General features: G+C 47.0%; 2 protein-coding genes and 1 long non-coding RNA gene across 4 annotated transcripts; 2 read left to right on the top strand and 1 right to left on the bottom strand.

Moving 5' to 3' along the window:
* Positions 1-176: 176 nt before the first annotated feature.
* On the top strand, positions 177-11,915 carry LOC100830075 (protein TSS). Of its 2 annotated transcripts, none has more exons than XR_001404777.2 (23): positions 177-425; positions 1,025-1,086; positions 1,416-1,508; positions 1,784-1,856; positions 3,857-4,153; positions 4,227-4,285; positions 4,425-4,556; positions 4,639-4,680; positions 4,784-5,302; positions 5,390-5,580; positions 5,730-6,243; positions 6,525-6,587; positions 6,972-7,073; positions 7,164-7,484; positions 7,565-7,657; positions 7,751-7,852; positions 7,986-8,090; positions 8,337-8,470; positions 8,771-8,954; positions 9,195-9,326; positions 9,411-9,523; positions 9,601-9,674; positions 9,974-10,009. XR_001404777.2 is itself a non-coding variant. In XM_003580631.4 (23 exons), the coding sequence occupies exons 1-23, from the start codon at positions 356-358 to the stop codon at positions 11,621-11,623; spliced, it is 5,133 nt and encodes a 1,710-aa protein (XP_003580679.1). In that variant the 5' UTR covers positions 182-355; the 3' UTR covers positions 11,624-11,915. The 2 variants fall into 2 exon arrangements, 1 of the variants encoding a protein (XP_003580679.1); XM_003580631.4 differs by having other exon boundaries at positions 182-425; positions 9,593-9,674; positions 9,974-11,915.
* A 3,275-nt stretch (positions 11,916-15,190) lies between these two features.
* Positions 15,191-16,236, bottom strand: LOC100831393 (VQ motif-containing protein 11). The gene has a single exon (XM_003579334.4). The coding sequence runs from the start codon at positions 15,935-15,937 to the stop codon at positions 15,416-15,418; it is 522 nt and encodes a 173-aa protein (XP_003579382.1). The 5' UTR covers positions 15,938-16,236; the 3' UTR covers positions 15,191-15,415.
* A 2,634-nt stretch (positions 16,237-18,870) lies between these two features.
* On the top strand, positions 18,871-19,569 carry LOC100830383. The gene is made up of 2 exons (XR_733260.2): positions 18,871-19,123; positions 19,206-19,569. It is a non-coding gene; the product is annotated as an uncharacterized LOC100830383 (long non-coding RNA).
* The last annotated feature ends 7,088 nt before the right edge of the window (positions 19,570-26,657 follow it).

The following is a 26,657-nucleotide window of genomic DNA, read 5'->3' on the forward strand; positions in this document are numbered from 1 at the left end:
GGAGATGGGGCTGCAGGGCGCGTGTGACTGGAGGCGTGGGCCAGGGGGAGACAGAGGAGTCACGCAGACGGTTTAACTAGATGAGTGGCCAGGATCGGCCGGGGATGGATCCGTGGGTTTCGATCGGATGAGAGCCCCGGGCTTCCCTTCCCAGGCCGCACATCCTATATCCTCACGCTCCTCTCGCCTCTCTCGCTCTCCCATCCCCGACTCGAGTACTCGAGCCTCTGCTTCTTCTTCTTCTTCCTAAGCTCCTCCTACCCTGTTTCTTCACTCTCCTTCCAACCTTGGCTTAAACCCCCATCGGTTTGGGATTCTGTTGGGCTGTGGGGGAGAGAGCGAAGCAGCTTAGGCAATGGCCCCCAAGGCCGGCCGTGGCAAGGGCAAGGGCGGCAAAGGCGACAGGAAGAAGAAGGAAGAGAAAGGTATATTCATGCGTGCTTGCTAATGCCTAATGGAGACATCTTGTGCATAATTGCCGCGCTTGTTGTGTTTGTTCTTGCAAGCACTGAATTGTTGTTTGTATATCGTCATCAATACATGGATGCATGTATGGTTGTTTGTTCACTTCTTTGCATGTGTAAAGGGCTAAAGATGGGTGCAATTAGTAGCGGTAATCTTTTCCTTTCCTTTTCTGTTTGTGCTTTGCCTCACTTTCCTTCAGCCCCTCGGTTATGCTTGCTTTGTTCCGGATTAAAGGATACGACGGCCATGTCGAGCCCCTTTAATTTGTTCTCAAATTACGAAGCAGTTAGTCGCAGGCTGGCTCGTACTAGTAGCTTGTTCTTTTCTTGGTGTAACGTACGCCGTGTGCCGGCCGGGAGAGGTTGGGTCATGCGGTTCGTGAGCCTGCAGCGAATTGCGGCAGCCGTGCAGGCTCCGACCTCCCGATTTCAGGCATTCTTGTTGTCGTCGTCGTCGTCGTTGCTGCCGTTTCTGTTGTTGTTTCCTACTGCCTTACTATTTGTGTATCTGTCAACTGTCATGTTGTATATATATGAAACGGAGTTTCTTGTTCTTGCAGCCGTGCCGAATGCCATAGACGTCACGGTTACAACCCCGTATGAGTCCCAGGTTACACTCAAGGTATGTTGTTGATGGCTCCATTAGCTGGCTTCTCCCACACACGATGAACAGAACACCCCCAAAAAAGCTGATCCTGCAAGCGACAAAGAACAGGACAAACGCCCAACCTGAATATCTTTAGCTGAATATACTTTTGCAGCAATTTGCAGGCTAGATACTACTACTAGCTCCCAATGTTGCTTACACTCAGCAATGCATCCTCCTGGACATGGTTGCAAATAAAACAGTGAACTGACAACTAATTAAGCATGACGCTTCTTCTTTTTTGAGTCTGTCTTCCGTGTGATTAAGTGGTGTGTGCTCTGTTTTGTTTTGGATGACGTGTGCAGGGGATATCGACGGATCGCGTGCTGGACGTGAGGAGGCTGCTGGGCTCGAACGTGGAGACTTGTCACCTGACAAACTATTCACTCTCCCATGTGGTAATGCTTCTCGACCGTCCCCTTCTTTTTCCCTTCGTGCTAACACTGAACGGTCCAGGTTCAGTTGCAGCTGTAGTAGCAGCTGCTGCTGCTCCAACATTCTTGGCTGCAAAACTGTACTAAATTACCTGCAGTTTCTTGTTACATTGTACTGTAGTAGGTCCTGTGTCATTTACATGATTTTGGACGCCCTCTTTAACTTATGACGTTGTAAGGTTCAGATTAATCTGTCGTATCCACTAACAGAATTAATGTGCATGTATAACGTGATGCAGGCGCGAGGGCATCGGCTGGAGGACGGCGTGGAAATCGTGGCGCTGAAGCCTTGCGCTCTCACGATCGTGGAAGGTAGGTGATGGAAATTAAAGGAATCCGCACGCTTTTTTTAATTTCTTCACGAAAAAGAGCAGTAAACTTAAGAGGTTCGCACCTGCATGCTGTGCGTTTGTTTCCTTCTCTTTTATCTTCGGCTTCATTGATGGTTCACATGGGGCTTTTGCACTTGCGCTTCTCGTCAAACACAGCCGGGGTAGCTGGCATACGTACTAGCTACACGTACGTAGATGAGTGAATGCTCCGGCTCGATCGGTCGTCGTAGAAGAAGAAGCGCAACGTGCAAGAGGACAAAAGCAGATGCACTGCTGTTTCTCTTGATGTCCTGTATGCAAAGCCTTTTCCTCGTGGGGCAACCGGTGCCCGGTGGTGTCGTGAGAGGTTTTTTTTTTTTGAACGGGACGCATGCACGAGTTCCGGCCTTGATGCAACGCTCCCACACGGCACATTTGAGAGACAAAAAAAGAATGAATGCATGCATGCATGCAGTTTGTGCGCGCCTCCGTCACTTTTTCAGTGCTGCTGGTGGTTGCAATGGATGGGAAAAATCAAATGTTAGTGATAGATTTTCAATTGTACGTACCACTACTAACTAATCCTGTCAATGGTCGCCGGCCGGCCGGCCGGTGGCAAGATAGGTTATAGATATACGGAGTATGTATTAGCCTTGTTCGGCGAGGAGGTAGAGCTTCAGTTGGCCACAGGTCCAAATTACGCCCGAATTACGGGAGGAGGAGTCGAGTCAAGCTCATTGCTGCATGTGTTGCCCTTATGTCAACCTCCATCTGGCCTAGGGCGGCTACAATTAATGGAAGTGGCCAAGTTTTACTAGATTTCACCGCATATGCACCAACCCCGGCCGCCTGCGTATTCCATTGCTGATATCCCTTTCCGACCGCACGGAGAAAGCTTCGTGAGTTCACGTTGGATTACGACTGGACACGGACCGGTTAACAGCGTGCTGCGGCCGGTCGTTCCATGTGTTGCCGGAAAGCTGGAGAGGTAGCTAGATGCACGTGGGAGGACTTGATGCGGGTCGTTCTGGCTGCATCGCTTAATTCTCTCACTGGCTGATTGTGACTGCTTTTCTTAAGAGCAAGGGTCGGTCTGACCACATAGTACTTGACGTGAGCCAAGTGGTTGGTCAGACACGTCGTCTCGTTTAAACACGATCGCCAATCTCCTTTTTTTTTTCTTTTCTGATTGCTAGTTTATGGAAGGGGTGTCGTCAAGTGCGTAAGTGGCATTTGGACGCACCGGGAGGGCATATTTCCGGTCGCCTGATGCCAATTCCGCCTCGTGCACGTTCGTTTCTCTCGAGCAGAATAGACTAAAGACTAAGCACAGTGGTCAGTGCTATATCATCATCATATTCAATTATTCATGCCACCTGAGCAGAAAATTAAATGCAACTTGCGGTATCTAGTTGTTGTCGATCCTGCGCTGCCGGTACGTACGGTGCCGGACACGAAGGGCGGCTCTTGGAATCAACGTATGGTTGGTGTGTTTGGACTGTTAGGCTGAGTAGCGAGTGGCCACTAATTTTAATTAATTCTCTGTTTGCCGCAAATGTAATGGCTCCACGGGTGTTTTAGGTGGTTCAGACCGTTCGGTGCAACTAGACATCTATTCTTAGCTTCTTACAAAGAATTATATCACGATGTCACCGATGTGTGTTTCTCCGTCGTTGACTCAACTGGGCCTGCGTGATTGAAAATTGGGAGCGTGAACGACGCGATGCTTGTTTGTCGTCTGATGATCTTTATTTACAGATTTGAATTTGAATATTATTATCTGAATTTTTCTATTCATTGCGTTTACTCTCTTTTTTTAGAATTTGTCCATCATTCATTGTGTGTGCGTGTCTACGCATGCAAAGAAATGAAATTCTGACATGCATGGACCTGTTCGGCATGACTGGGCTGGAAGTGAAAGTCTACCAGCTAGGCCCAGCCCAAAGAGAACTATTAATTCGGCCATGGTGCTAACTGGGCCCAACAATTGCTTTTACGCAGATGAGTACGCGACGGAGGAGGCCGCGGTGGCGCACATCCGCCGGCTGCTGGACATCGTCGCCTGCACCACCGCGTTCGCCAAGCCCCGCGACGGCGCCAAGCACAAGCAGTCCAAGCACGGGCCCCCGGCGACGCCGCCATCACCCCCCGCGGCCAATGGCGACAGCGGCGCCGCCGTCGCCGCCGCGGCGTCCGCGATATCGGAGGCGCACGACATGGCGGCCATCGGGCCGCCGCCGAAGCTCGGCGGGTTCTACGATTTCTTCTCCTTCGCCCACCTCACCCCGCCCCTCCACTGTAAGCCGCATTTCGTTTCGTTCTAACTGTTGCTTCTCACGCGGTTTAACTGACGCGTGCTTCCGGTGTGCAGTTATCAGGAGGAAGGAGATGAATGCTTCTGCTCAGGAAGGCGATTACTTCGATATCGAGGTGTGATATCTCTCCCTCCTCTCTTCAAACTCTAGAGTTCGTTTGATTGGCATCTCAATTTGTTGCATCCAACCCTGCAATGGGTAACTACTCCAATGTGACCATACACTTCACTGAAATGATTTTGATATGTCCCCAGGTGAAGGTTTGCAACGGGAAGCTTCTGCATGTTGTGTCTTCAGTCAAGGGTTTTTACCTGGCAGGGAAGCCTCACACCGTAAGCCGATCCTTGGTGGACTTGCTGCAACAGCTCAGCAGTGGATTTGCCAATGTTAGTAAGCGTGAACACACTTCAACAGTTCACATACAATAAGTTGTCCGATTATCTGATAGCCGTTATTCATTTCACACAGGCATACGAGGCACTGATGAAAGCTTTTGTGGATCACAACAAGGTGATGATCGTAAATACTTCCATTTGGTTTATTATACTGAAGAATCGAATATGATGCCTTAATCTGTCAAAATTTTGATGGTGATACATTTTTGCATCCTTAGTTTGGGAATCTACCATACGGGTTTCGTGCAAACACATGGCTTGTTCCTCCTATATATGTCGACTCTGCTACAAAGTCCCCAGCATTGCCTGTTGAGGATGAGAACTGGGGTGGACATGGAGGTGGCTGTGGACGAGACGGAAAATATGACAGGAGACGGTGGGCGAAAGAGTTCACTATTTTGGCTAGGATGCCATGCAAAACTGAGGAAGAGAGGGTGATCAGAGACCGGAAGGCTTTCCTTTTGCACAATCTTTTTGTGGATACAGCGATTATCAGAGCTGCATCGACGATACGGCGACTCATTGGTACTAGTCCGCAAACTAGTCCCGATGGTTTGTTAGTACTTGATGAACGTATAGGGGACTTGCATATAACTGTAAACAAGGATGAGGCTGATGCTAGTTTGAAGTTGGAGGACAAAGTTGATGGAGTTGCCGTCTACCAAACGGGTGATATGGATATATCACAAAGAAATCTTCTGAAAGGTTTAACTTCTGATGAGAGTGTCGTTGCAAAGGTGATTGTCTTCTGCCTTCATCATTTATACAATTGACTGTGTGATCTAAATCTTATCTGAAGTTATGTCAAAACAATTCTCATGCAGGATTCATCCACACTTGGAGTTGTGATTGTTAAGCACTGTGGATATACAGCAACAGTGAAGGTTTCAGGACGCACAAAGAACTGTAGTGATGACAAACAAACCAGTGATATCTCTGATCATCTGGATGGATTTCTGAACATCGATGTAGATGATCATCCAGATGGAGGTTCTAATGCCCTTAATGTTAACAGGTTTGATATTTTTTCCCATTCGAACACTTAATAATAAGTGCAAGATTTTATTAACATATTTGCTCACTGCTAGAGAAAATTGTTTCACATGTACTGTTTTTTTCTCAATTGTTGTTGCATTAACCTCATTCTCTCTATGTTTTTTTCAGTCTAAGAATACCACTGCCAAAAATTGTCAACGCAGATATTGCTGCCAGTAATCAGCATCTTGCCTCAAAGTCCCATGCCGATAATTATGCGAGGAAACTAGCACGTACAGTACTTGAATCCAGCTTGATGAAGCTTGAGAACACACCGAACAAAAATCCTAGACTTATCAGATGGGAACTTGGGTCCTCCTGGCTGCAACACTTGCAGAAAAAGGATTCTTCTGTTTCTGAGAACGGTGAAAAGAATGCTAAAAAGGCTGAAAAAGATCCATCTGTCAAAGGTCTCGGCAAGCACTTTGAACAGTTAAGGAAAATTAAAAAGAAAGAATGCATTGTTGAAGGTGCGAAGTCCGATAAGGAAGAATCTGACAGTAATTACTCGCTAGCAAATGGTATGGAAGAATCAGATAATGTAGCATTTAGCAAAACCAATAAGGAGGCTGATATGAGAAAGCTGATTCCAGAGGACGCCTTTTGTCGCTTGAAGAGTTTGGGAGCTGGTTTCCATCAAAAGGTGATTTGACTATAAAAGTTCACAGTTATTTTAGAATTCCCCAGTGCCATCAATTGACATGTTCTGTTTTAAAAAATTATGCCCGATGAGCTTATCCATACTTTTCGCTTGGGATTGAAAAAGCAAGCAATTGGTTTTGTATATGCCATTATTTTACTAGAAGCCTTGCATCCTGTTGTGTCTGTGATGTAATAGCAGAAGCAAACGATTGTATTCCACTAATCGGGGATATGTTGGTGGAATTTGTGCTTTGTTACTTACCTTAAATTTTCTTGATCCAGTCCCTTGAAGAGCTCACAAAGATGGCCCACAAGTTTTATGATGACACTGCACTCCCAAAGCTGGTCAGTGTGGTCTAATCTTATCTATTTGGAGAACCTTATTTATAATCCCAATTCACCTTTTTATGGACATCTCTACTCCGAGAGATTTTTTTTCGTTTTGATGGATATTGCTATCATTTCTTGTCCTAAATAAGCATTTAAATGATCTCACCAGTAGGTCTTGTCATACTGGAGGTTGAGTCAGTACATTGTTACTTTGAAAGTAGTCAGTGCACCTTGTTTTAACATTACGCACCACAAGAATTAGAATAGTTTTATAAAATATTATTAGAGAGGAACAATACAATTTTGTAGGACTAAGATCATGTTCTCTCTTGAAACTTTCTTAAATATTACTTGATGCCCATAATGGATAACTAATTTATCTTGGACTAATTTTTGCAGGTTGCTGATTTTGCTTCCCTTGAACTTTCTCCAGTGGATGGAAGAACCATGACCGATTTCATGCATACAAGGGGACTTAATATGTGCTCATTAGGCCGTGTGGTGGGTGTAAATACTATGCTTAGTTGATTTTGCTTCTGTGCTGGGATGAAATTGCCAGCATAACCTGATGTCTTTTCTTAAAAAATCCAGGTTGAGCTAGCAGAGAAGCTCCCACACATCCAGTCAATATGTATCCATGAAATGGTGATTCGATCCTTTAAGCATGTCATTCGAGCTGTTATTGCAGCTGTTGATGACATGCAAAATATGTCTGCCGCTATAGCCGAGACTTTGAACATTTTACTGGGATCTCCAAGACTAGAAAATGATCTTCATTCAGATGCCCATAATGAGCATAAGTTGCGATTGAAATGGGTAGAGAGCTTCCTTTCTAAAAGATACTGTTGGAAATTGAAAGATGAATTTGCACACTTGCGGAAGTCCATTATTCTGAGAGGGCTTTGCAGCAAGGTACATGGTGTAAAGTGAGATTTTAAAAATATTCGCAACATTCAATTTTCTGAACAGCGTACTAATATATTTGTGATCAGGCTGGCCTTGAGTTGGTTGCAAGAGATTATGATATGAATAGCCCAAACCCGTTTGACAAATCCGACATTGTCAACATAGTTCCTGTATGCAAGGTAGCATATTACTGAAAGTTGCAGAACTATTCATGTCTCATTGCTTGGATAAATTGTTGCTTAGATTTTCTTTGGCAATATCTTTTCTTTCAGCATGTTGTCTACTCATCTATCGATAGTCGAAACTTACTAGAATCATCAAAGATGGCTTTGGATAAAGGAAAGCTTGATGATGCTGTCAACTATGGAGCAAAGGTATGTAGTGGTTGACCATCTTTTGCGTCTTCTCTGTACATCTTGTAACTGGGGCGCTTAACTCTTCCAACATTTTGTTAGTGAAGTTATTGATCTTCTTTTTTGTTTACTGATAACTTTCTCTTTTATGAAGGCTTTGTCGAAAGTTATAGCAGTTTGTGGTCCATACCATCGTCTGACTGCTAATGCATACAGTCTTCTTGCTGTAGTTCTTTACCATACTGGAGATTTTAATCAGGTACGTAAATGAACTTGGTGTAGGTTGGCCTGTACATTGCCTATTGGTTGCTCTCGCTTGCATAAATATATCTTTCTAAAAAACCACCTGAGTATTATTATTACAGTGAGCTGCATAGTTTGTTGTTGATAGAAGCTCCTGCAAGCAAAGAGAGGCTGCTTTGTTCATGAAATTGGGACCTGTCGAATGGCACTTGTGAAACTGTTGCAGATGCAGTTCTTTACTTATTTTGTTCTTTGTTTGTAGGCAACTATATATCAACAGAAGGCACTTGATATCAATGAAAGGGAGCTAGGTCTTGATCATCCCGAAACTATGAAGAGCTATGGGGATTTATCAGTTTTCTACTACCGCCTCCAACACATTGAGATGGCTCTGAAGTAAGTGTTGTTATGGGTGTTTCTTTGTGGAAACATGGAGCTATAAATGTCATTGTGCTGATTTATTTCTCGCTAATATGACTAAGCATATATATTGCAAGTAGAATGGGTGCAGTATTTGTACTGCTGTACCATGTAATGTGTATGCTAATTTGTCTAATGGCCTGTGGCTGGATGAAAAGTTGCTATGGGTACCCTCTTGTTGGATAACAATCAGCTGTCACCCTTATCATACTTTTCTTTGTCATTTCTGTCCTCTGTTTTGATTGATATTCCTAACTATATATCTTCCTCTTGAAGGTATGTCAACCGTGCACTATATCTACTTCAATTTTCTTGCGGGCTTTCACATCCAAATTCAGCTGCCACCTACATAAATGTGGCTATGATGGAAGAAGGTATGGGAAATGTTCATGTTGCTCTCAGGTATTTGCATGAAGCACTGAAGTGCAACAAGAGATTACTCGGAGCTGATCACATACAGGTAAAAGAATCTTCATAACTTCATTTTATACTGATCATTTTCATTAGTCTACCTTAAGGTATCTTAAAACAATGAAATCTGGATGTGGTATCTGTAATGATTGATTGTACATCATATTACAATTTTACTTTTAATTAAAGCTGTCTAATCCAAACCACATGTCCACGTTATTTGAAGGTCTCTCTTAAGAATGACATAATAGTACTTGAATGCTTACCATCACTTTTTGTAACCAATCAGACTGCTGCAAGCTACCATGCAATAGCCATAGCCCTCTCCATGATGGATGCATACACCCTAAGCGTGCAACATGAACAAACCACCTTACAGATCCTTCAGGAGAAACTTGGAGAAGATGACCTTCGAACTCAGGTTCCTTTTCTGTGAATGTACAAAGCTAAAGGCCAAATATTTCGACATTCTCTTGGATTCTTAAATGTTATTTTCTTGCTGCAGGATGCTGCTGCTTGGCTGGAGTATTTCGATTCAAAAGCATTAGAGCAACAAGAGGCTGCTCGAAGAGGCATCCCCAAACCTGATTCATCTATTGCAAGTAAAGGACATCTTAGGTATGAATAAATTGTGTATTATCAATTTGAAAACTGTTTCAATCTAGATTGAAACATTTATCTTTCCAGTGTATCAGATCTACTTGACTACATAAGCCCGGACCAGGAAAGAAAAGAGAGGGATATGCAACGGAAGTGCAGGCGTGCAAAGGTGATTATAATCTGTGTATAGTTTTCAAGATTATCATTGTTAAAAAATAAGTTAGAAGAAATTTATAACTCATACTTATAAGTCCACTTTGTTCTCACATAGGAATTTAACTTCGCTGTATATGTACAGATATTTAATTATTCATTATCTTATATGGTTCATGTATTGGGGTCACTTCTCAATTCCTTGTTTAAACTCTTAAAGGTTCTGCTGCTGCTATCTAAAGCATTATGTGAGCGTTCCAGTTTACTCATGTTACGTCTTACTTTCCTTTTCACCATGTATAATATTAAATGCAGAATAATACCAGAGCCCATCAGGGTGAATCAGTTGAAGAAAAGGAGAATTCCCAGCATGATTCAGGATCTCTTCAAGCAGACAAAAAGGATTTCCAAGAAACAAAACTGGAAGTGCACACTCCTGTAGTAGCAGAACAAATTCAAATTCATGCTGTGCATGATGAGCTGAAGCAGGCAGATACTTTGTCACCTGAAGAATATTCTGATGAAGGTTGGCAAGCAGCTACTTTGAGAGGAAGATCTGCAAATGTACGGAAGAAAAGCATCCGCAGAAAGCCATCTCTCAGTAAGTTAGTGGTTGATCGCGTTGAAGATGGTCATACTGCTTCTGCTTATAGGACTGGTGTACAGCCACAAACAAAAGGAGATAAAGAGGAGGCCATAAACTCCCCTAGCCAACTCTCATTTGGTAACTTCTTCAAGAGTGACAAGTTGAGCGGGGATACTGCCACTATTGAAGACATGCTTTGCAAAGCTAAATCTAAACCAGAACGGAGCATAAAGCCTCCAGGAATCAACAGGCCAACTAACATAGCTTCCAAGTTGGTGTCATACAAAGATGTGGCAGTGTCACCCCCTGGCACAGTGTGGAAACCAATTTTGGAAAAGAAGGAAGCAAAGGAGAAGGATAATGGACAATGTACTGATGTAGTACTGCCATCTGAGAAAGAAGATAAGAAGCTTACAGATGAAGAGAAGGAAAAGCTAGGTAGTGAGAGCAGCAAAGAGGTTGTCTCAAGTCAGACTGAGGGAGTTGGCCATGCAGAGAAAGCGCCTGACAGCAACAGTGATGAAAGCCCATCTCCACAGAAGAAAGCAAATGGAAGCAAACTTTCAGCTTCAGCGCCTCCATTCAATCCGGGATCGCTGTTATCAGTGTCCCATCCTTACAGCACAGTGGCAATATATGATGCAAGTGTTCTTCTTCAGCCAATTCCAAGTCAAGCAATGGAGATTCTCCCTCACGCTGTTGATACTAGAGTACCTCGTGGTCCTCGGTCCACCTTGTACTACCGTACTGGGCATTCTTTCCAGAGGAAACAGGGTTATACACAGAGCCAGAGCACTATTCAGAGGGGTAGCACCTCACCACCAGCCATGAATCCTCATGCTGCCGAGTTTGTGCCTGGAAAATCTTTGCCACAAACTGATGTGGCTAATGGAGAGCATACTTCCACAACTGATTCAGCAGATCAGCACTTGGCATCACAGGCCTCAGATGAAGTGAAGGTTGATATTCCTGCCGCAGATAAGGCAGGGGAAACGGAGAACACAACTCCAGGTAAAGGGAAGGAAAACAGGGGGAGAGATGCGATGAGAGATTCATACAAAGCAGAGCTGGCGAGGCAGATTCTGCTCAGTTTCATCGTCAAGTCAGTGCATGATAGTTTAGGTTCAACTAGAGCTCAACCAGACAGAAAACCAATTGGGTCAGAGGAAGGTAGTAAAGAACAAATCAGCAACATAACCAAGACAGTCTCAGGCCGCAAGGAAGTCGACAAACAACCGAAGGCCGCCGAGGCACCAAAAAGCGAGAAGGATACAGAGGGTTTTACAGTAGTTTCAAAACGTAGAAGAAGCAAGCAGCACTTCGTGACTCCCATTAATGGTCTCTACTCTCAGCAGTCGATTGCCACTTCAGTCAGCTGAGGTTGCTGCACTTTTGTGAGATCTGCAGTATGTTGGAAGATGGTGTTGCTTACTTTGCTCTTAGGTGCTTGGTAGCAGAGTTTTGCCCTATCCAGATGAGCAACCATTCATGTTGCCAAACTGTACAAAGTTTTCCGTAATCCCCTTTTCTAATAAACTTTTGTAATTTGAAATAGCAGTAGTGCTGAATAAAATGTTTTTTTTTCTGCTTCATATGCAGGCGCCCTTCGTATGCACTGTGTTCTGTATGACAGAATAATAGGATATAATAGCAAATATTTATTTCATCCAACACCCTAAAGGTGCTCCTGAATATGCTTTGGTGCTGTGCTAAACATTGATACTGTTTGATAATACTTCCTCCGTCCCATAAAGATTGGCACGGATTTGAAGTAGCTGTCGAAATATTACATGTATTTAGACACTAGATACATCCATTTTTGGACAAATTTGAGACAAGAATTATGAAACGGAGGCAGTACTGTGTTTCTAGCAAGATGAATACAGATGCTGTTGGAGCACATCAGCATCTCAGAGCTTGTTTACTCCGTCATGCCTTCTCGATCGACCGGGCGACACGTCTTCCTTGCGTTTTACAGTTAAGCCGTTGCAGTGTTGCAGAGCACATCAGACCAGAGAGGTCCAGAGCAGCGGAGCTCCACACCTCTAGCCAGCCAGCCAGCCAGCAGAGATCGGCATCACCCGGCTCGCAACTTACAGTTAAGCTGCAGCATGCAGGGTTGCAGCTGCAGCAGCAGTAACACGATCCTCCTAGCTAGCATCTGCCCATCCACACCTCCAGCAGCAGCTTACAAGGTCAACTCCACGCATGCATATTAGCCTCCTGGCCCAACAATAGCCAGGTCCCTCTCCCGTGCCAATGCCAATGCCTTGTTGTGGCATTGATGCTCCTCCCGTGTCCCCGCCTGTGGACTTCTGCATCAAGCTGGCCTGGCCGTCGCTGACCCCTGCTCCCTTGCTGGCTGCTCAGCCGGATGCTACGCTCGCGCTGCTGCTGGCTTTCCCTTTTTATTCATGGCATGTCCATTAATTTACTCGGAGCCAGGGCAGCAGGCTGCTGATCACTGATCAGCCTGAGTCTGAGGCCAGCAGCAGTAGCACGGCCGGCATGGCATATGGCAGCGTGAGCATGTATCTGAAGCTCTGAACTCTTAAAGTCTTAATTAAACCTGCAAGGCTAGTCACGGGAATCCGGCTGCTGGTCTGGTGGAGCCGAGAGTAACATGCTACTCCAGTATCAGCAGCATACGTGTATCTGATCTCTGTGTCCTGGTTGATACAGAGATCAGGGCTGGATTGGGGACGGGAAACGCGGTAGTTATTGCAGCTTGTTCTGTTTGGGTATCCGGTGCTGCGCTATGCTGCTGCTACATGCTTTGCCCCAGTCCAGCGCACGCGTGGGTTCTTGTGTCCCTGTGTCGGCGTGTTGTATGTCGTTTGTTGTTAAAGAGGCTTGGATCGATGCTTGCTCGCCGAGATGATATAAAGCGTGGAAGCAGGTTTAAATTGGTGCAGCCCGGTGCGTAACTGCTTATACTGTTTCTGCAGACTGCCGTGTGGGCGCTGGCTTGCATGCTTGCTTGATATTCATAGCCTTAGCCGTCTGCTTAGCTGTTGCAGGCGACGGAAAAAACGGCGAAGAAACTGGATGCAACCATTCCGGAAAATTTGAAATGTTTTTTTTTTCAATTTGGATTGTACGAGTCTAGGGTTTGATCCTAATTGAGGTGTGTACAGATCAACTCATGCTTACCGAGATTACTACTCTGAAACCTTTGGCGTCACAACTCACAATGAGTCTGAAAATCAGCTACTCCAGTTTTTGGTAGGAAAAAAATTAGTGACTAATTTTATCTATGGGATCGATCGATGCCCTTCTTGGATGAAATGTTCGTATGATCTAACGACACCCTTACTCGATAAACCATTTGACTTTCGTCATGGATAATATCCGTGGACTTGATGCAATACGACACACGCACGATGGGGGTGTATAACTGTGTTTTCTGTTCGACCATAATAATGCTTAAGCCTGCACTGCAAATCTGACGGAACTGCAACAAATGTTTGTCACACGAAGAGGCGACCCACCACGTATGCATCCGATTCATAACTACGTGCATGCGTGTTCCATCTTTAAGTACGACGGGTCGACGGCATGGTGCCCGTGACTGCTGCTACTACTACTACCAAATCTTCCAGGGGCACACAAGATATATTCCTCCACATTTTTGTTGGGCCCCCACATGCTAGTCACCACAGGAATACAGGATCGAATGCGTACACAAGCTGTTGCTCTCCACAGGGTGAGAATAACAAGTCGACGTCGATCGGCATCCGATTCCTGTCCAGCTTTTGTGACCAAACATGATATTGCAACATCAGTTCCTGGGAGAGATAATGTTCGAAACTTGCGCACAACTTAGCTTTGAAAGAAGATCATCCTGTCATAGGCACCTTTTCAGGCAATCAATCAATACAACTTCTTTGGTACGTACGGTGGCACAAGTTGACACGGTAAGTGACCTACAATTTTCTCCGTTCGAAAATGCACGTTTTAGACGGAACGTAGCACACGGTGCGGCTCCGAGAAGCAACTTTGACCGTCGATATCATATCTTAACTACTACTTGTGCACGTACAGTGGATTAGTTATTAGCTAGAACACGGTGCAGCTTCGATGTATAAGCAAATTTGATTGACCGTACGTCCATATCATCTTAAGTACCACGTGTGCACAGTGAAAATTAACCAAGACTTGGACGAGTGGAGTATTAAGTAGCTAGTAGAAGAAGGTGCAAATCTTTTCTTTTTTAGGCAACACGGTGCAAATCTTGACCGTCGATATCATCTTAATTTAGTGCTTGTAGGAACGGAATAATAATTACTATACTTCCTCCGTTTTTACTTAGTCTTAGAAAAGTATATTTTCTCAGTTGGCACAGCGAAGTTTGAAATGGAAATCGTATACTCCATCCGTCCAACAAAGGATGTTTCAACTTTGACCAAATTTAAATGCATTTATACACTAAGTCATGTCTAAATACATCCAAATTTTGAAAAACTTGAGACATCTTTTGTTGGACGGAAGAATACATTTTCTTTCCCAATTAGCAAAACTGGATACTTTTAGTCTCCTAGATTCAAACAGTTTTGAGTGGCTTTGACTCGATGTGGAGCGGTTTTCTTTTAAAGTTTTCCACGCAGGATGCCACGATGCACAGTTGATGGACCAGATGTATGCAATTTTGAGTTCAATGACCATTTCCGATGGGAATTTAATGTCATCGTGCCATCCAAACTGGAAAATTCTAGGAGAAAAATCGCCATCGTGAGGGGTCAAAATCAGTCAAAACCGTTCAAATCCGGTAGAGGGACCAAAGTATCCGGTTTTGCCAATCGAGTAACCAAATGTATACGATTTTGAGTTTTGTGATCATTTCTAGACACAAAATCAGAACAACTTATTTGAAACAGAAGGAACACGCAGTAGCTAGATGGAAATGTGGAGAGAGAGAGAGAGAGCAGGAGTACCCAAACCAAACATAAATCAAGAAGTAACACGCATCATGCATTAATTGACTGATCATCTAACGCGAGTTACATTTAGGTGGTACACAGAGAGACCGGCTACGGAGAGAACGGAAACGTTACTACTACTACAACTACACCACCATGGGCCGGGGATTAGTGGCGGTTGACTACTTGAATTGACTAGAGAGCGACGTACGGATCCTAGTAATTAATCAAGAGGCGAAGAAGGAGGATGAATTAGGGAAAGCGGACGACGGGGAAGAGCGGCAGCAGCTTGGGCCTCTGGGAATCGGCGCTCCTTGGAGACGAATGCAGGTAGAAGGCCTTGCACGCGATGGCCTTCTCCTCCCTCTCCTCCTCCTCCTTGCTGATCACCACCGCCCCGCACGAAGCTGACGAGGATGGCGACGGGGTCGCCGCCAGCACGAGGCCGCCGTCCATGGTCGATACCGGCGAGTACTGCTGATGCATCATGAACTGGCTCTGGTAATGGCGATGAAGGTGGTTGTGGTAGAGCGGGTGCGGCCGCGCGAGCTCCAGCGGCCGCGCCCGCCGCCTCTCCTGCAGCTTCGGCCGCCGGACGAACGCCGCCGGCGGTTCGGCGGCGGCCGGAGCCGCGCCCGTCAGCTTCTGCACGAGCGCGCGGAAGGTCGCCGGGTCCGCCTGCACGAACGTCGTGTTCGCGTCGCCGTTGCTTCCCCCCGCCGCCGCCGCCGCCCTCGCCGCCGGAGCGCGACACGAAGAAGACGGTGACGGCATGGACGGTTAACACTACAGGCGAGATCGTGCCGGCTTTGTTAGTTGCCTCTGCCTAAAGAAAGGAAGAAACGGCGAGAAATTAAGGAAGCTATAGGGGAGGCGGGCGGCGTGCTGGACATGTGCGTGTGATGAGGGCACGAATCGGATGGATCGGAATGGAGCTCGGGGAGCGACCTTTTTAAGGGACAGAAAGGCTGCATTAAAGTGTGTGTAGCTAAGTAGTGTAAAAAGGAATCCATCCATCGATGGAGATGTATCGATCCATGGATGGATGCATCGTTGGTAGCTAGGACAAAGTGTCTTTTCTTTCTGAAACCTTTGCATGCCCGACCGGCCTCTATTTATTGCCGTTGTGCATGCATGTAAACGTACGTATACGTACTACGTGTACATGTCACGGCGACGAGACGACCACTCATGACGACTTGCCATCCATCCGTACGTCCGTCGGTTCAGATTCCAGAGGTAGCCAGCGTCTGGGCATGTACATGCTCTGCACGACGCATCTTTTCCCCGGCCCGGCCGGCTCTGGTCCTCTCAGCTGGCTCTCTCACGCTACTGGTCCATGAGGCGTGCACATAGCTAGCTAGTAGTAGCAGAGTACTATGAACCATTATGTTACGGCGAGATGTCCGTTCATATATGTGGTGTCCCGCCGCGGCCGCGGCACTTTAGATCTCTCCTCAGACTGCACCCTTCAGGTATAGTACCGCCTTTGCATTTGCACTCGGGACTCACCTGCCGAGCGAGCGAGAGAAAGGCCGCCTATGTATGGAGTAGAAACGGCCGCGCTCCATATATTCAAAAAACATAAACGGGCAACAAAGTCTTACAGGAATTCAACCAAAAGAGTTAAAGACTACAGGTCTCTAAGAATGCAGTAAAAGACAGAACAAAGAAAAAGAAATCTCCCTCGACTGAACCAATCAGCTGACCTTGCGCCATGCGCCCCAAAACATTCCCGCGCAAACACTTCATTCGCCAAAAATACATCACAGCATTGCTATCTGTTAATGTCAATGCGCAAGCGCGTGTACTTTCTGTGCCATAGCGCGTTCGTGCATTGCACACCCTGGCTCACCGAGTCACCGTGTAACCCCGTCGCTATAGTACGTAGCACTGTTCAATGCAGAAAGTGGACGTGTACACGCAAAGCAAAAACTGGATCCCACCGCGTGTTCCTCCATCTGTGCCATAGATCGACGTTGACGCCGGCTAGCCGGGCGCGTGCGTGCAGATGATCCGGCCGGGGACAACGGGTCAGTACGCACGTAAAAGAGGGACGGCCGGGGGCTGAGACTTTTGCGTGGGGGAAAGAAGAAGCTGCTTGCTTGCTTGACGCCGTACGTGTCGAACGCCAGAGACCCGGCCCGGCCCGGGCTGTGCGCCGAGAGGCATGAATGATGCCGATGGCTGCCGTGCCACGCGGAGCGGAGGGCTTCCTGGCCTGGCCCGTGTGGCCGGATCCCAGATGGCTCGTGCGGGCGTGCATGGGAGCTAGCTGACCCATGTGACATATATGGGCATGGGCATGGGCCATGTCAGGATGGAACGTTCGCCGTACGCGGGTGATCGATCCACGTATACGTGTTGACGCGGCCAGCATGCACTTGTCACGTAACGTCGACCCTCGTTCGATCGATCGGTCTATGTAGGTCACGGGGGGCAACTTGTCGGGGGACAGCCGATGGAGTGTGGATGACGATCGATCCACCATGCATGCGGCCAACCAGACTCGATCGGCCCGTGCGTGCTTTGATGGTTTCAAGTGTCTTTCCTTCTTATTCCTGGATCGTTCAAGATTGATGTAAATACAAATAGATGCGAAAATTTAAAAGCGAAGGGATATTGAGAAGTCGTCCGAGAAACTCTCAATTTTCTTTTACGGTTTTTCTATTAAGAAGTTGTTTGTTTTAATTTTGTCAGAGATCAGTCGACGTGTTTTGCCGTTGGACTTTGAAAAATGGGACGGCGGAGATGACATTTAGATCTTAATCCAATGACTCGAATACGTTGACTGTGATTTAAGCCTTTTGCTTAAAAATCAGAGCAGTGAGACATAGCCATGCGCATTTCCTTAATATTAACTCCATTCGGAAATAGCTTGTCAAGTGTCTTACGTTTAGAAATAGAAGTATTGTATGCTGCATAAAGGGTTTAGGTGTAGGGAAATCCTAGGAAACCATGTTTTGTGGTTGAAGACGGACTACTTTTCAGTGACGTACATTATTCTTTGTCCAAGTAAATTTGGTCATGATACTTTGAACGAAAGCCAACTTTTCCCACGAGCCAATGTTTTTTTAATCAACTCTATTATTCTAGAAAATCTACTTCATGTCTATTTTGCCAGAATTGTTCAAATCATGTACAACAAAAAGTAAAAAACCTTCACCTAATTTTTGACCAGCCAAAATGTTTTTTTTAGGGGTGACCAGCCAAATATTTAGGATGGTAAGCTTGGGCCCAAAAAGAAACATACCCCAAGACTCTTAGGCCCACAAAGGCCCATGACCTACAGTCCATGTTGATATATACTGGGAATGTCCTGAAGATTACGAATCGCTTCGAATAATTCCAATCCCAGGCTGCAAGACATCAAAGTCATTGCAGCACCTTGGCCCAAATCATACAACCGCACATCCAACCAGCAAAGTGATCTATGTCATCGCCAGGGAGTTGCAGCAAATGCGACGTGCTTAGGTTGATTTTTTAACGAAGCAGATTTTTCTAAATCCTATGCTGCACGTACTATTGTATATGGACATATATTAGTTCTCTGAAGATTGACTTGAATAGCACAGATCGTAACAAGCGATCCTATAAGATATTGATTCCATTCAGAAGTTAGAACCACAGCCTATATGGCTAGCTTTGCCAACCAGCAGTTGAGCTGCAGTTATAAGAGCCTTGGATGAGCAGATACGGTTCTGAAATCTACAATTACCAGTGTGGCTACTAAACAAGGTCGTCACCTAGCATCTCACCGGAGAACCCTTCGTTCCACCAGCATGCCGAAGAGAGCTGCCATCCTCCTCCTGCTCACCGCGAGCATGCTCATTGGCATGGCGGCATCAAGGCCGGCGGCGTCGACAATCGGTGCCGCTCCCCTTCTCCCCGAGAAACTGGTGTTCGTCCCAGGGCTTGAGCACGACAGAGAACACCCCATGCCCGTGGCACCCGGATCAGGTGAGCGGAATTAGATATTTTCACTGTCTGGAAGTTGATTGGAGCTAAGAAATAAAGAAAGAAACAACTTCGTTTTTCTCAGGGATGATGACTGGTCGACTGGCCAACGCTGAAGATACCGTGCTTCGTCCCTGACAACTTCGACCGTGCAGGGAGAGAGCTAGCATGTTAAAGTGTTAATAAGTTACGCTATGTATATGCTGTGTGATGGGGACCGGGATGCTTGCATGTACTCCCTCCGTTTCATAATTCTCGTCTCAAATTTGCTCAAAAATGAATGTATCTATTCCTAAAATGTGTCTAGATACATGTAAGATTTTGACAAGAATTATAAAACGGAGAGAGTATGTTATAGCCCATATATAGCGGTATAGCCAAGAAATTAAGCCGTACTTACTTCATGGCCTACTTGCAAAATGTAGGATCGAGCTGTCTGAAACTCTGAATATGGCGGTGCAGAGGTTTTGTAGTGCTACCAAGTGAGCTCTTTGAATGGCAGTGTAACATGGACAAATGAAACAGCATTCAGAGTTCAGACAGTGATGTTCAGGAGTTCCACAACTGAAAGTTAAATCGCCACACAAGGTAAGAACGCTCTTGATTAAGCAGGAGAATTGAAAGTACTCCCTCGTCAGCTCGTCTCTGTCAGCGTCAGGACCTGGGAGTGCTTGACACAGTCCCACAAGGTCATGCAGCATCGGTGATCGACCGATCTCCTTCTCTTCAGTGCGAGTCGAGCATCGTCCGCTCCCTTGCCTTTTGCCCTTGTTCTGTTGTTCAGTTGTTCTCCAGGAGTTGAATCAAAACGGTCCCTGTGGGTTGATGCACGCAACCGTTAACGTGCGTTTTATACTTGGGCACGGCAATCTCCAGGTCCCGAAAGTGCGGTGCGGTTTTCCCCACAGGACGTACTTGCATATACCAGATCCTGCCTACGAAGCCATGGTGATTAGCTCCTTGAGTCAGTTGGACGGATAGCTATCTGTCGAACGGCCCCTAAATTAAGGATCGACTCTGACCGTTCACTATAGCCGACCAAAGACACAGGCAAAGAAAACAAAGACTAGACTCGTTTGGTTGCACACATGCGCTGCATCCATGGAGTTACCAAATTTGCAATAATGCTTGCTGGCTCTTGCCGTCTTTCATCAGCCAACAGAAATGGTAGATCGATTGCATTGCAAGATCAGGCCCTCGACCGACTTGATGACACCCTCCACAGTTGGACTCAAACTCCAGCTGCTAAACACAGCAGACAGCATGCACCACGAACTCGATCGTGCAAGCTTGAAACGGCAAACGAGTGTATGGCCATCCAACCAAACAAATCCAATTTTCGAGCAACATAACAAATAAATGCCAGAGACATTCGAAATAGATATAAAGTTGTGTGCGTCTTTGCAAATGACTATTGTGAATACATAAAGTTGTCCAGTCCATTTGCAAGAAGATTCAAGTGATTTAGTTTTTTTTATACTTGAACAAGGTTACATGCAGAACATGATTCGAAATCTGGTTCAGAGATCTTGCTTAGAATATTCTAGTGTCCATTTATTTTCATTTTTCACTTAGCCGTGGAGGCTTCAATAGAAGCTTTTTCTTTACAGGTGATTGTTTTTCCTATATATAAAAACTGTGCTTGTGACCATGAGGTCACGGGTTCGAGTTTTGGAAATAGCCTCTTGCAGAAATGCAGGGAAAGGCTGCGTACAAAAGACCCAAAGTGGTCGGACCCTTCCCCGGACCCTGCGCAAGCGGGAGCTACATGCACCGGGTTGCCCCCTTTTTTTTTATAAAAACTGTGCTCCACCTCTAACTACGGATTAAACTCTTTCTCACGAACAACAGGACAGTCGTTTGAGCTGAACTGCCGCAATGTGCAACGGAAAACCAATGCACAAAGATGAAGCGCACTAACTAGTGCCTACTGGGAGCACCAATCGGAGTGGCAGGAAGCAAGAGAACTGACGTTTAGGGTTTAGGGTATGGTCGACTAGAGGGGAGGGGGGTGAATAGGCGACTAACAATTTTACTTTTTCTTTCACTTTTAAGGATACAAGTATCAATACATGGGTTCACTAAAACGTCTAAATGATGAACACTCCTAGTATGATGCAATAGCCGAAGCACGAGCACAAACAATAGATAATCAATTAAATCAATAGTATGACCCCCCTGATAATCAATAGTATGACCCCCCTGATCCTTCGGTTGACATACAGCCAACCAAATCACAAGGTGAATCAAATACAAGCATGATTAGCATGAAGAGACAAAGCATAAACTAAAAATCTAGCATTTTCTAATTCAGATTCCAGTATCATCTGAATATTCCAGAATGACACAACCTAAAGAGAATTGAAGGATGATCAAGCCCCAGCATTTTGTACAAACATCAACTAAACTAATAAATCAGCATAAAAGCAGTAGCAAGAAAAACAGAGCACAAGATAAAGAGAAGGTACGGCCGCCTTGACTCCATTCGAGACCAACAATGGAACTCAGTGAAGATCAAGACGACGGCACCAGCCACCAACGTATCAGTCCTCTTCAAGTTTCCCCAGCGGGAGCTCCACCCTAGCGGCGGACTGGCCGGGAGAAACCATGAAGAAGAGGACGAAGAGATCTGAACTCGGCGAGGCGGACGGAGCGGGAGACCTACTCCACCGCCCTCGTCATCATCCCGAGCTACCGCCGCCCCCCGCCGCCCGCACCCCTCCTGACCGCTCGCGGATCTCTCTGCTAATTTTCGGGTCTCTAAACGGAGGAATATGTGGGAATGAGATTGGATTCTCATCGGAAGGACGGCAACTCCGGCGCCTCCGGCTCCCCGGCCTCCCCCGCTCCGGCGTCCCCCGCCTCCGCCTCCCCCGCTGGGCTGCGCCATCTATGAAGCGAAAAGGAGCACCGAGAGCAGAATGTGGGAGTGGCGGCGGCGGCTGCGATGCGAGGAGATTGAGGCGGAGTGGCGGCAGCGGACGAGAGTGAAAAGGGGACGGGGGTGGGACTCTTACCAGGCTTTGTTTATTTGGTGGGCTTCAGTTACTGCTGGCCCACAAAACCATATGTGCGTGCCGCTGGCCCACTTAGAGCATCTCCAGCCGCGCCCCCCATGTGGCGTCCGGCGGAGCCGTTTTTTAGGCCCTTTGGGGGGCGCCGGTGGGTTTGTTTTTTAGGGTTCCGCTGTGACCCAGCTGCGCCCCCAATAAAGAAACTTCCAAAATTTGAAAATAGACAAAATTTAAGTAAATTCGGCGGAATTACGCGAAATTTAACTAAACTCGGTCGAATTTATTAATTAAACATAAAGTTTTTACATAACTCTAAAAAAACGCCTAGTCGCTCAAGCAGCCGAGGTACTCGGCGTCGAAGTCGATGTCGATCGGCTCCGTCTTCACCTCCGGCGTCGGCTTCTTCTTCTTCTTCTTCTCGGCGGCCTCCCGCTCTGCCTCCTTCGCGCTCGACGCCATCGCCTTGGCGTCGGTCATGGCGAGGCCGAGGTGTTTCGCCTCCTCGGCCTCGCACTCGCTGGTGCGCTCCGTCGCCGTCAACCCCGAGAATTCCTCGGGGTCACCGTCCTGGCGCCATTCGAGCGCCAGGTGGCCGGACGAGGCGGAGGTGGCCGCGAGGCGGCTCCGGCGCCCGCCGCTGGGATGAAGATGCCCCCGAGGAGGCGGTGCAGGAAGAGGAGGTGGGGGAGCCGTATCGGTGCCTCCCCACCGGTGCCGGTGGGGGTGGCGGCGGCGTCTCGAGGCGTGGGTGGTCGCTGGCGGCGATGAGCGCCAGCACCGCCGCCACCGAGCGGCCGCTCCAGAACCGCCGCCGGCCGTCGATATTGAATCGACCCGGCGGCGGGCGCTCACCTTGGCCCTCGTAGTGGGCGATGTCGACGGCGTGGCGGTCGGCAAAGAACGCCTCCCAGTTGTCCCCGGTGGCGCGGTGCCACCCGGGGTCATCGTGCTGCGCCGCCGTGAGGCCGTGCCACCAGTGGGCGTTGATGGCGGCGACCCGGGCGCGGCCCGTTGGCACCGGCGGCATTGGGATGCCGTCGATGCTCAACATCCACCACGAGGGCAGCCGGCAATCGGGGGGCGCCGGGTACTCGTGCTCGTGGAGGGCCTCGGCCTCCTCGAGCGTGAGCGTCGCCCGGTGCCAGTCGCCGGCAGCCATACTCGTCGGCGGGAGGGTGGGCGAGAGAGAGGGCGAGATGAGAATGCCGAATGGCCGCCGGTGTACGCCCCTATTTATATCGCCAAAATGCGGACCGGCGGACGTGTGAACACGGCCATAAACGCGTCCGCGTGGCGGCCGGCGATCAACCGCCATTAATTTCCACTCGGGAGCCGAGGAGGTGCCAGTGGGAAACCGGTGGGGTGTTTAATTCGTCGCTGACTAGGCGGGCCCGCCGCAATAACGCGTTGCGCCGGCGCTCGCTCGCCCCCTCGTGGGCTGGGTTCGGCCTGGAAGCGCCGGATAACTTTTTGGGCCGTGACGGATGAAAAAACAAATTGGGGAGACCGGCGGGGTCGGTTTTTGGGCGCCGACGCTCCCTAAGCCCGTTTAGGGGACCTTTAGGGGGACCGGCTGGAAATGCTCTTAGTTTGTTCCCTGCGCCCACCTGGTACAGTATACCACTATATCACGAGTACGGACGGAACGGCATGAACTTGAGGATGAGAGCTGCAAAATTGGTGTAAGAAGGAAGAGAATGCGGAGGCCAATGGACCACTTAAGCAGGCCAAGATCCTTAAATAAACGTCACGCAAATTTCATGTTGCCTGTTGAGCCAAAACAAACTAGAGTAGGATATTAGGCACAGCGACTGGAAGCGCTGGCAAAAGAGCATCACGAGTAACTTCCCGGATCAACCAAAATGGCTAGGCTAGCTAAACTTCTTCGAACCCTAAAAAACAAGCTAAACTACGTACTTCGACCTACAATATTAACCTTCCAAAGATAAACTTACACAACACCGGTGAAATAAAGACGTGCTCGCGGAGGCCAAGTTTAGTTTTAGAAAAAAATGATTGATTTCTTCACCATTTGCAAAAAGTTACAAGGACGTGCTCGTGAAATTAAAGGCAAGGAGCAATGGGGTAAACAAAATGTAAAAAGTACCCAACAGAATTATATGCATTTGGCACTACGCACGGCAGCACGAATTAGTTCACTCGCTGGATTGGACATTGCCTCCTGCTCCTACAAATTGCGGGTTTCATGCCCTTTCTAATTCAGAGCCCATATATATGCTTCGCATAGGAATGAAACAAAACAGTCTGAAAACTCCTCCTTATGAAAAAAATAAAATAGCCAAGAAATCATGTCACTTATGAAATTCCAGCCAAGTTTTACTCAGTGATTCTATTTCTTCAATGTGTACAGGTTTTGTTGTTACAGTTTGTTTGATTTTTGCATCTACGTACGGCTGTTGTATCTTGACCATGTGCTCAAACAATAGTCAAATGTCTTACATGGATAAAATCTTTGTCTTGTTTCCCATCCTCATGAAATCAATGAAGTATATGGCCATCCAACCAAACAAATCCAATTTTCGAGCAACATAACAAATGAATGCCAGAGAAATTCGAAATAGATATAAAGTTGTGTGCGTCTTTGCAAATGACTATTGTGAATACATAAAGTTGTCCAGTTACTTCATTTGCAAGAAGATTCAAGTGATTTAGTTTTTTTTATACTTGAACAAGGTTATATGCAGAACATGATTCGAAATCTGGTTCAGAGATCTTGCTTAGAATATTCTAGTGTCCATTTATTTTCATTTTTCACTTAACCTTGGAGACTTCAATAGAAGCTTTTTCTTTACAGGTGATTGTTTTTCCTATATGTAAAAACTGTGCTTGTGACCATGAGGTCACGCGTTCGAGTCCTGAAAATAACCTCTTGCAGAAATGCAGGAAAAGCTGCGTACAAAAGACCCAAAGTGGTCGGATCCTTCCCCGGACCCTGCGCAAGCGGGAGCTACATGCACCGGGCTGCCCCCTTTTTTTTTTTTTTTTATAAAAACCGTGCTCCACCTCTAACTACGGATTAAACTCTTTCGCACGAACAACAGGACAGTCGTTTGAGCTGAACTGCCGCAATGTGCAACGCAAAACCAATGCACAAAGATGAAGCGCACTAACTAGTGCCTAGTGGGAGCACTAATCGGAGTGGCATGAAGCAAGAGAACTGACGTTTAGGGTTTAGGGTATGGTCGACTAGAGGGGAGGGGGGGTGAATAGACGACTAATAATTTTACTTTTTCTTTCACTTTTAAGGATACAAGCATCAATACATGGGTTCACTAAAACGTCTAAATGATGAACACTCGTATGATGCAATAGCCGAAGCACGAGCACAAGCAATAGATAATCAATTGAATCAATAGTGTGACCTCCCGATCAGAACAATCAAATACAAGCATGATTAGCATACAGCCAACCAAATCAATAGTATGACCCCCCTGATAATCAATAGTATGACCCCCCTATCCTTCGGTTGACATACAGCCAACCAAATCACAAGGTGAATCAAATACAAGCATGATTAGCATGAAGAGACAAAGCATAAACTAAAAATCTAGCATTTTCTAACTCAGATTCCAATAGAAATAGGTATCATCTGCATATTCCAGAATGACACAACCTAAAGAGAATTGAAGAATGATCAAGCCCCAGCATTTTGTACAAACATCAACTAAACTAATAAATCAGCATAAAATCAGTAGCAAGAAAAACAGAGCACAAGATAAAGAGAAGGTACGGCCGCCTTGACTCCATTCGAGACCAACAATGGAACTCAGTGAAGATCAAGACGACGGCACCAGCCACCAACGTATCAGTCCTCTTCAAGTTTCCCCAGCGGGAGCTCCACCCTAGCGGCGGACTGGCCGCGAGAAACCATGAAGAAGAGGACGAAGAGATCTGAACTCGGCGAGGCGGACGGAGCGGGAGACCTACTCCACCGCCCTCGTCATCATCCCGAGCTACTGCCGCCCCCCGCCGCCTCCCAGGTGCTGCTGCCGCACCCCTCCTGACCGCTCGCGGATCCCTCTGCGAATTTCCGGGTCTCTAAACGGAGGAATATGTGGGAATGAGATTGGATTCTCACCGGAAGGACGGCAACTCCGGCGCCTCCGGCGCCCCAGCCTCCCCCGCCTCCGCCTCCCAAGCTGGGCTGCGCCATCTATGAAGCGAAAAGGAGCACCGAGAGCAGAATGTGGGAGCGGTGGCGGCGGCTGCGATGCGAGGAGATTGAGGCGGAGCGGCGGCGGCGGACGAGAGTGAAAAGGGGACGGGGGTGGGACTCTTACCAGGGTTTGTTTATTTGGTGGGTTTCAGTTTGTGCTGGCTCACAAAACCATATGTGCGTGCCGCTGGCCCACTTTGAGCATCTCCAGCCGCGTCCCCCATTTGTGGTTGGATTATTTTCCAATATCGCTGGCTGTCCAGCCAAGCATGAATCAGAATCAGGATTAACGTACAGAACCAGCTTATATATACAGATCGGCCAACGAGACAGCCAAGCGGCAGGT

Source organism: Brachypodium distachyon, chromosome 5 (assembly GCF_000005505.3).
Source record: "Brachypodium distachyon strain Bd21 chromosome 5, Brachypodium_distachyon_v3.0, whole genome shotgun sequence".
In the NCBI taxonomy this organism is placed as follows: Eukaryota; Viridiplantae; Streptophyta; class Magnoliopsida; order Poales; family Poaceae; genus Brachypodium; species Brachypodium distachyon.

Coding starts and splice junctions, on each gene's coding strand:
- LOC100830075 (XM_003580631.4), top strand. CDS start 356: ATGGCCCCCAAGGCCGGCCGTGGCAAGGGCAAGGGCGGCAAAGGCGAC. Junction 5,303..5,389: donor ATGAGAGTGTCGTTGCAAAG/GTGATTGTCTTC, acceptor ATTCTCATGCAG/GATTCATCCACACTTGGAGT. Junction 8,091..8,336: donor ATACTGGAGATTTTAATCAG/GTACGTAAATGA, acceptor CTTTGTTTGTAG/GCAACTATATATCAACAGAA.
- LOC100831393 (XM_003579334.4), bottom strand. CDS start 15,937: ATGCCGTCACCGTCTTCTTCGTGTCGCGCTCCGGCGGCGAGGGCGGCG.